This window comes from Poecilia formosa, unplaced genomic scaffold, assembly GCF_000485575.1.
Source record: "Poecilia formosa unplaced genomic scaffold, Poecilia_formosa-5.1.2 Scaffold371, whole genome shotgun sequence".
NCBI classification, from domain to species: domain Eukaryota; kingdom Metazoa; phylum Chordata; class Actinopteri; order Cyprinodontiformes; family Poeciliidae; genus Poecilia; species Poecilia formosa.
The window spans coordinates 204,272-214,158 of NW_006800310.1; the positions used below are offsets into that span (position 1 = coordinate 204,272).

Sequence of the window (9,887 nt, forward strand, 5' to 3'; positions counted from 1 at the left end):
GGTGCAATTAAAGATTAGGATGATTAGGCCCAAGCTTGTAGCTCAGCAACACAAATAATCATGAAAACACAAAAGGAAGCTTGTAAGAAAGGTACCTAGCAAATGTAATGTTGATAAAGATTTTTTTGTTTGCAACTTCAGAGTATAAATGTCAACATGTAATTTGTAACAAAATATCAGTAAAACATTTTTTTTCATCAAAACACTCTTTATACATTAATTTGAAAGATTTCTGACTGTTTTCTCTGTTGAATAACATATTTTTAAATCTAAATCTGCTAGAAGGAATAATTTCAATCTAAAGTGTATGACATGGAAAGAATAATTCAAGATTTGTTCCCACAATCTTGTTCTGCGTTTGAATTTTTGTTTAATGACATGAAACTAAAAAGAATTTAATTTGGTTTCATTTGCAGCAAAACTTGAATGTCCAAGTGGCTCTGAACCCAACCCAGAAAAATAACTTTCCACTGTGTCACCATCACCTCCCAACTACACCTGAATGAAACCACACACACACACACACACACACACACACACACACACACACACACACACACACACACACACACACACACACACACACGCTGTGGGCGGAGTTTCTTGGTGGTTTAAGATGGTGTGTTCAGCTGGAGGCTCACACAGAGACGGCTTCACATTCCTGCTGCTGCTTTTATTATGACTGATCTGTGCGGTGAGTTTTTACTGACTTTGTACTGGAAGAAATAAAACTGTTATTATTTCAAATTTAATTTCAAAGATTATTCCTGAAAACCAGAGTTACTTATTTGCTTATTTGTAATTTTCACTCCTGTTTCTGCTGTTTTTATCTTACTGTGACGTCTTCACAGGACAAATACCTCATTAATTTAATTAGATTGTAACTTTCTGCTAAATATTTTACAGGAACCTTTTCAAAACAGAATAATATGTTTTCATTCTCTAAATAAAAGTTACTTAGTTTTAATTTAGCTCTTCTGTACTAAACCTTTAAAACCTAAAATAAAGAAGCCCAAATAAAGAAAAGTAAAATGTTTTTCATTCTATTAAAAATTATTTTAATGGTTTTTAATGATAAATTGAGCCTTTAATGAAAAATACAGTTTAAATGAGGCCAAACTTTGACAGATTTTAGAGGAAAAAAAAACTGCGTAAAAATGTAAACCAGCTGTAAGTTGAGTAAAAACAGCTCATCTGTTTCTTTCAGTACTTTTTAAAAGCATAACCTGAAGGTTTGGTTTTCTTCTCTGGATAAATATCCACTTAATGACCCCAAACTTGTTTCTGTTTTTAATCTTGATATTTGAGCTGCAGTCACTCACTTCTCTGTGGAAGTTTCTCACAGCGTCAGATCGGAATGTCTCGCTGGTTTCGGCCTCATTTGGAGCCGGTTCTGCAGCCGCCTGTAGTGGGTTAACTGGTCCATCAGGTGGGATGCTGAACCGGAAACATCAGACAGAAAGTCACCAAACGCTGCGAACATTTCAGACAGGAAATCTGCACTTTGCACATTTATGCAACAGAGATAAGAGTATAAATCCCAGAGGACTGTTAAAGATTAAACCTGCAGGTTCCAACCTTTTACCAACACAAACTTCTCCCATAGGTCCAATTAACACTTTAATCTTTTATTTTACCATAAAACATTGATATTACCTTCACATCATAAGATTTAATTTGTAAGTACTGCTTTAAATGTTAAAAAAGATGGATCCCGATCCTGTTATTTAAGGGGTATAAATATGAAAACTACTATATTCATATTGGATAAAAAAAGGAGTAAATTTCCACCAAAAAACTAAAATTTTGAAATTGAGCTCAAATTTGCTAAAGTTAAAGATTTGCGAGAATGAAAACTCAGAAATTATGCGATTAATCTCAGAAATTTTCTAGAAAATTTGTAGAAATTTCTGAACATTAAAAGTAAAAAATGTGCAAGAAAAGAACTCACAAATTTTAAGATTAATCTAAACTTTATTGTTTTTTTCTAGAAAATTTCTGAACTACAAAATCAAAAATTTTCAATTTCTGAAACTCAGAATCTCAAAATTTTCATTTTTTCTTGCAGATTTTTGACATTCCAAGCTGAAAAATGTACATTTCTCTAGAAACTTTCTGAATAAAGTGTACTAAAAACGTGTACTACATTTATATATTAGTCAATCATACACGTATAATTTTCTTGTTCTTATTTGTAACTCTTTAAATGAAAAAGACCATTTCATGGCGAGCGAATAGCTAAAATCTGCTAATACTCGAGATTTCCTCTGAAAACAATTTTAAACGCCTACTTTAATAATTCAAACACATTTTATTCCCTTTACTGTTGCTACAGAATCGCTCAGAGACGATTAGATGATCCTTCCGAACAAAACAAAACCACAGGAAGACCAAATGCCAGCTGACCTTTAACCCCTCTCCAAAATGGACGTCCGTCTCCAGGGCAACTCTCAGCTCCACTACGGCGTCAACGGCGGCGCGACTCGAAACTCTAGTCCTGGAGTGAGTATTTCACTGCATTTGTTGCTTGTATGGAGGTTAGAACTGATTTAATAAAAACAGAAGAGAAAAAACAGTAGTAGAAGAAAAACAGGAGGAGAAGAAGAAGAAGAAGAAGAAGAAGAAGAAGAAAAACGGTAGAAGAAGAAAAGCCCCGCCTTTAGGTTTGGTAACAGCTAGCCAAGAATATTTGTTAGCTTAGGGGCCAAGAAAACAACAATATGAGCTTAAAATATGGTTACACACTCATGATAGATTGTCCGTAGTAAAAAAAAAAAAAAATTGGGACATATAGTGACTCTATTGATTTGAAATCCGTGCTTTTTATTTTTATTTATCTTTATTTTAGCTTAGCTTAATTTTTGAAGGGAAAGGGTGAGCCTACACAGGGCGTCTATTCTTCTACATAAACTTTAAAAAGTAAAACAAAGAAGTAAAAACACACAATCCTCCACACTACATTGTTTCAGTGATTTGTTTTATAAGCATTTTTGTTTGTAATTCAGAATTTTAGTGCCAGCTAGTTATTGCTAAAAGTGACCACTGCTAACTGCTCAGCTAACATCCCCTTATACTGCTGTCATTATACCCATAAAGCTTTACAAACTTATTTTTGACATTTTGTCAACTTAGTCTTATGTTTACCACTTTAATAGATTTTTCCCTCCTGCAAATTAATCTTTAAAAATGAATTCTGTTCCCTGATTCACAGTCTTTCAGACAAAGCCTGGCTGACTGACTCATTGTTTTAATCTGTAACTAAAGGCAACATTTAGGAGTAACCTTTAGATTTTTTAACTAATTACAATAGACATGAGTATATTTTGGTAAATTACTGTTCATAAGCTGATTTAATTGTTGTCAAACTGGTGCCAACCAGCTCTGAGTACCCAGATAGAGATCTGACAGATCGGCTGAGCTGTTTAAACTCAGTTTATCTGATGATGGCTGACAGATCAAACTCTTTTTCACCTTGACGCTGCTCTATGTTTACACAATGCAATCAGCGAACATGAACTCTGGGAAATCACACCGGCTTAACGACTAATTCCCATTGTTTGCCTTTGGGAATGATATTCATTATCAGCAGGCAAAACAGTCCAACCAGTTGAGCTGCAGTTTTCTGCATCCTGAGCTGCTTCACTACAATGGCCAACATTCATAACAGCTGAAACCAGCAGGCTGGTGTTTATCTCGCACTGGTTTCAGCTGGGTGTTGCTGCAGGTGTCTTTGTGTCCATATCTTTAAGGCAAAACAAAGCATGCAGTCATCTTGGTGGGGTGGTTTCCATAACCCTGGTGTCAGCAAAATAACCTTAACATACTTTTCCATCTTAAATGATCCAGATTCTCTCCAGTCTTGTGTGTTGTTGGGTTTGTTTAAACTAGATCTATTGATTTTTACTTAAATGGTGCATTCACTTCTTTCTTGGGTGTTAGTTTTTCTGAAAGTTGCAGGAATGTACGGTATTTGATCCTTACTGATTCTGTTTTTGCTTTTTGTTTCAGTGCAAATAGATTTCACTAGAAAAGTAGAATCTGAGTAAACATATCAACCTACCACTCCTCTATGCAGAACTGTTTTAGCTTAGCCATGTTAAGAGGTTTTGCAGCATAAAAAGCCATTTAAAGGTCATTTTACAGTCAGATTTATGTTCACACTTTTACTAGACCACTGTAAAACATTTTTTAAACCATTAGCGTTTAACTTGCTGGTGTGCTTTGAAACATTAGCCATGTTTCTATTAAATTTTTTTATTTTTTATTTTTTTGAAGTACTGGATTAGGTAAGTTTGATTGAAATGGCAAAATTTCAAAGAATAAAGAGTTAATCTGCTAAATGGGAGATAGAAACACATTTGTTGAATAAGTTCTGATGTAGCAAATGTCCCCCATCCACTGCTGGGTTTGTGCCTTACCAGAGGTTCAAAATTCTAGTAATTTTGGTTTGCCAACCCCTATTGGGAATTGTACATTCTGAATATCCATAAATGTTTTCTCCATTTATGGATATTGGTTCTGTGGAGTCCCAAGCTTTAGACAGACGTTTGTAATCCTTTCCAGACCGATAAATGCCAGATGTTTCTCATCTGTGTTTCTTTAGACTTGATAATGAAATGGCCAGTCTAAAGAAATAGATTCTTTAGATTCTTTAGAAATACTAGTATAGTTTGATACTATTACTAGTATCAAACTAATTTTATTATATGTCTTTAGTGCTTAAAGTTTAGAGAAATGTATTATTTTCTTGGATTGTCCTCCTGGTTTTTCGTTTTAGATCATCGGTTGGGTGAAGTCATTCCCAAATTTGACTTTGAGTCATATCAGCCCTCCTTTGATAAAAACATATTTTTAGTTGCATTACACATTGTCATACTACTTATCATAATTTTATGGATTATGATTAATTAGATGGAGTTGATCCGTTTCGGGACAAAAAAATGTGTCAGAGTTTTGCTGCTGAATATCTTGTGATGTTGTGCTGCTACGTTTGAAATAACAACATGAAGCTTAAGTAGGAAGAGACCAAAGTTGAGCTCTGACTTCGAAATAGAAGAGACACTGCCAGGTAGAAAAAGAGGTATAGAAACGGTTGAAAAAGACATTCAGCAGTTCTTCATGGCAAGCAGAAGAGAGACTGTGACAGATAACTTGGTTTAAAATGGTTTTTGTTTAGTATAAAAACAACTTTCTCAACGTTCTTCAATGTTTTGCCTTCTACAGGGAGACACTCTGAAGTTTCTGAGTCGAGAGGAACAGGAGTGCCTTCAGTTCTTTGAGGAAACCATTGAGTCTTTGGACGATGGTCTAGATGAGCAGCAGCAAAGACTTGGCCAGAGGAGGCACCTTGAACGCAACAGTCAGCCTTACGACTCAGTTGACGGACATCCGAACCTGGCTCCGAACATAATCGACCTGGTCCACTCAGAGCCAGACTTGGTCCACACTGCAGAGCCAGTCTATAGCCCCAGCCATCAAGGTACAATGCCCCACTGCTGCTTGTATTGAGTCTAGAAGTGTGTTTTAATCATTTTGTACATTTTGGTGAACTGAACTGAGTGTTTTATCTGTTTACATCCAGATTTTTACCACATGCCCAACACTCCTGAAAGCAACTTTGAGGCAAGACCAAGGCACGACATGTTCCCCTCAGAGTACAACCCTCCTTTACGAAGTCCAAGCTTTGGGACAACAGACAGCCATTCCTCCTACCACCCTCCAGGCAGTGTCCCCACTCCAGTTTTGATTGCCCAGCAGCTTGCAGAGAACCAGGGAGATGGAACATCAAACTTGCATCCTTCGTCTTTGCTCCGTCGCCTTAGCATGGAGTCGGAAAAAGCACCCAGAGACAGATCAAATATTTCTGCGAAACATGGTCCTCCTCCCTCACCAAAGCCAGCCCACTATCCTCCAAATATCCATGTGGTTCATGGTGGAAAGGAGCCCCAAATACCAGGGGCTAACGTAAACATCCATGAGCGACAGGAGCAGATGTTGGCACACCTGGCAGGTACTTCCCACCCTCTGCTGCAAGATATAGAAGACAACACTCGAAATAGTCCATCCCGTAGTATTTCCTTTAAAGACCCAGAGCCAGATAAATCCAGGATGGAGGCCCTGTCAAAGCTGGGCTTGACAAGGGGCAGAGCTACATCACTCCAAATGATACCTGACAACAACTCGCAGGATCCTCACAGAGGTCCAGACCCCAGAATCTCATCGCCAGACTTCAGTCTTACCCCAACAGCAAAAATCAGCACTGATCTTCCACAACCAAATATGCCAGTACCCCCTCCAGTCTGCTTTAATGACCACAAGAATACAGAGACCTGGCCCTCACATTCCTTCAGGAGCAACGATGAAAGAAGCTCCCAGCTGGACCCATCGTCTCCAACAATGTCCTCTCCTCCAGCGGACATCACCTCACCAGCGTTCAACACCTTTGGAGGGAAATCCATTGTGGTCCATCCCTCTTTATCCCAGAAGAACGACGCTCCAACCTCTCCAACTACCCCTGAACCCCAAAACCTTCCACTTGCACCTTCTAACCCAATAGAGCCCAATCCCTATGGAGGAAAGTCAAAAGTCATGACTTCTGCCAATCCACCTGTAGAAAGGACCAATCTACCCGACATCCTGAGCTCTCATATCGACACAGGGGAAACCATTCCTGCCAAGCCAGAGCCACCGGCCGTCGAGGCAAACAGGTTTGGAGGAAAGAGCCGAACCTTTGACCCTGTTTCTGGGCTATATCGGACTTCAGAAGGCCGACCTAGAAGTGTCAAACCTCCACCGCCGACCCCAGCCCCTAGACCTCCTCGGCAGTCCTACCATGGCATTCTTCCCCAGAAACCGCCAGCAAGGGCCTCTTCTCCAGAATACAGGCGAAGGCCCAGCAGCATGTTCCGTCCTCAAGGTATCACCGTACAGTTTTGTGGACGAGGAGCCATGAATGAATCACGCAGGGAGGCACTGAGGAGACTAGGACTGCTGAAAGACTCTTAATCAACCTTTTGCAGATTTACCTCTCAGTCTCCAACGACTGAACTATGATATCTGCGTCGCTTTGCTCATGGCAATGGTATGCAAAACGTTTCCTCTATTGTCTGAGAATGAGGTGTGTCTGTAGGCAAACGGGCTTTTACAGAGGAATCTTGGTACTTGACAGACCTGAAGGGCCACTCCTCACTGTCAAACCTTTAAAAAATAGAGTACCTTTACTCAACACTGCTTTCTCAGAAAAATCTCGGCTGGTTCAAGATATTCTCTGAAATCTCATCAAAGACGCTGTGGACAGTACGTCTGAGTAAGACATTGTGGGAAGAAGGGCAACAGGGGAGTCAAGGATCATTTTGTCTGTCTCACCTCTTTTTTTTAGCTCAAATGTAAATATATTTATCATGGGAAAAGGGATTAGTTGCACATTTTCCAACCATTTGTCTGTCAGGTTCTTATTTGTGACCTTAAATTCGCTGAATTCTGCGCTTATCAGAATTATGTAGATTCCTTTCTCATTTTATTCCATTTTGTTCTCAAACTATTTCTTTAACCAACTTAAACATTTAGCTAACTGTTAGCCAATTAGCAATACTTTGACAATCCTATATTAGATTTTTAAACATTATAACATCTCAACAAAAGTAGTGCAAAACAATTTTAGTGACCAATTTAATGTGAAAAACAAATGGAGATAAAATTAAATAATTACTTTAGATATGACCAGCCGTTATTAGGAAGGCAGCCATATTGGATTTTGAGATCTGATTTTCCAATTCTGCAGTTTCAGTTGATTATTTTTTTCTTTTTCTTTTTTTTTTTCCAAATATAAACTTGCAAATTCAAACTTTAATTCAACCATACAACTCAGTTAAGCTAACTGGTATTAGCAATTAGCAACATTAGCAATACAGAGAAAATATACATATATCCATTTAAATATAATAACATATTTACTAACAGAAGTTGTAAAATATAATGTATTTGACCATTTTAATGTGAAAAACAAATGGAGGTGAAAAAATAGAAATAATTACTGTAGATATGATCAGAGGCAGCCATATTGGATTTGTAGACAACTTTCCAAATTCTGGCTCCCGTTTATTTCTCCAACTTCAAATTGTACATAATATTTTATGAACAAATTTAAGGATAAACATCTAAATACAATGGTTCTGTAAAAATAAGAAAATTCGCACTAAAATAGTTTTAATGATTTTTTTTCTTTAGATGTGCATTTTCAAAATATTCCCCATGGAATAGTTGAAAAGTTTTGAAAGATATATAGATGTGTATGTCTTGTTTCTGCTATTTTTCATTGTTTATGATTGTGTACCAACTGGGCATTTTAGTGAGCAGATTATTTTTCACTTTTCGATCAAAGCTGGGAAAAACTGCAGGCACTTTTCTATACTGCAGTTTTATTACCTCTAATGACTGAAACTTGCGCGTAAGGAGGAAAAACGAACAATGGAGTTAAAGGATTCTGCAAAATGCATTGATGCAAACGTGCAATTTCTCTGGAGAATGTGGAGCTGGATGGTATTTTTACTCCACAGACAAACATCCCACACTCAACCACAAGCTGCTGGAATGGGAATGTGGAGAGGACTTGGACGCTTTTAGCATGTGGAAGGAGAAATTTAAAAACTACTCTCACTGTGCAGAACTGCAGCTGTAAAACCACCCAGCCTAGAAATACATCGCGGGTTACTTCTGTGAGTTTGAGTCTGTCAAAACCTTTGTGTGTGTTTTTTAAATGTGATGTGTGTGTGCATGTGTGCGTGCGTGTGTGTGTGCGTGTTCTGACTCCGGCCTCTGTAGTTCACCTACAGTAACTTTTGAAGTATATTTAGTAAATTTTATTTACGGACTCCGGTTCTCTGTAGCTCATCTACAGTCTTTTTGAAGTATCAAATGGTGCATAAACAGACAGAAGATAATGACATTCTGCTGAACACACACAAGGAGGAAATGTCTTTGCAAAGCATACATGAGCGTTTAACCTTAAAAATGGACACAATCTGCCATGTGAAACTGCTGCTAGCCTGAAATGTCCTTGTAACATGTATGTATATATTAACATCTACTGTCATTTTTTTCCCCTTGTAAAGTATAATAACACGATGTAAATATAATATGTTTTGTGTTGAATGTGGGAAATAAAAACCTTTGGTTAAATAATGTTTAAATGTTTTGTTGTCAGTAATACACTCAAAAAGATATATATCATTGTCAGACATAAAATTAAAAACTTTTCTGTTTTAGGTCAGTTATGATGATCCAAATATTCCTGTTTGCTAAATGTGAGATTAAACTATTTTTTTTTTCTTTTTACTTTAGACACCTGTTCAGTTTTGTCTGCGAATTATAAAACTTAATCTCTGTGTATATCAGTATCAAACATATTATTTCTAATCAAGAACAATCTGGATAAATTTACGCAATTTTACAAACTCAACCACAGTATGTTCTGGCTGTCATGGCGTCTGATGAGTCAAGTGGCATTAATTAACAAATAACTGCAATAGTTGAGTTATTTATCCTGTAATAATAATAAAAAAGTAAGTGATATTTTCGCCTTGTTTACTCATTTATAGATGTCACAGTGTAATTTTAGTTTGAAGCTAAATATAGTTCAGAGCGAAAGCTAACCGGAAGTGGGCCGCCAAAATAAAAACTGGGTCTTCTGAACCGAACCTTTTTATAAACTCCTGCTTTTGAATAGATTCATGTCGCTCATTCGTTGTCGTTTCGTTTTCTTATTTTCTTGTATAACGTTTAAACTTAAATTGAAGGATGAGCCGGTTATCAGTGGATCGCAGACCCAGCTTTTATTTTGATAGCCCGCTTTCGGGAAGTGAATTTGCTAGCTCGCAAACGCTAGCTCA

The 9,887-nt window shown here is 37.3% G+C and overlaps 1 protein-coding gene across 1 annotated transcript; it reads left to right on the top strand.

The window, feature by feature from the left end:
- Positions 1-592: 592 nt before the first annotated feature.
- Positions 593-9,177, top strand: proser2 (proline and serine rich 2). The gene is made up of 4 exons (XM_007575171.2): positions 593-694; positions 2,336-2,502; positions 5,224-5,479; positions 5,582-9,177. The coding sequence occupies exons 2-4, from the start codon at positions 2,425-2,427 to the stop codon at positions 7,003-7,005; spliced, it is 1,758 nt and encodes a 585-aa protein (XP_007575233.1). The 5' UTR covers positions 593-694; positions 2,336-2,424; the 3' UTR covers positions 7,006-9,177.
- Positions 9,178-9,887: the final 710 nt, after the last annotated feature.

Coding starts and splice junctions, on each gene's coding strand:
- proser2 (XM_007575171.2), top strand. CDS start 2,425: ATGGACGTCCGTCTCCAGGGCAACTCTCAGCTCCACTACGGCGTCAAC. Junction 2,503..5,223: donor CTCGAAACTCTAGTCCTGGA/GTGAGTATTTCA, acceptor TGCCTTCTACAG/GGAGACACTCTGAAGTTTCT. Junction 5,480..5,581: donor CTATAGCCCCAGCCATCAAG/GTACAATGCCCC, acceptor GTTTACATCCAG/ATTTTTACCACATGCCCAAC.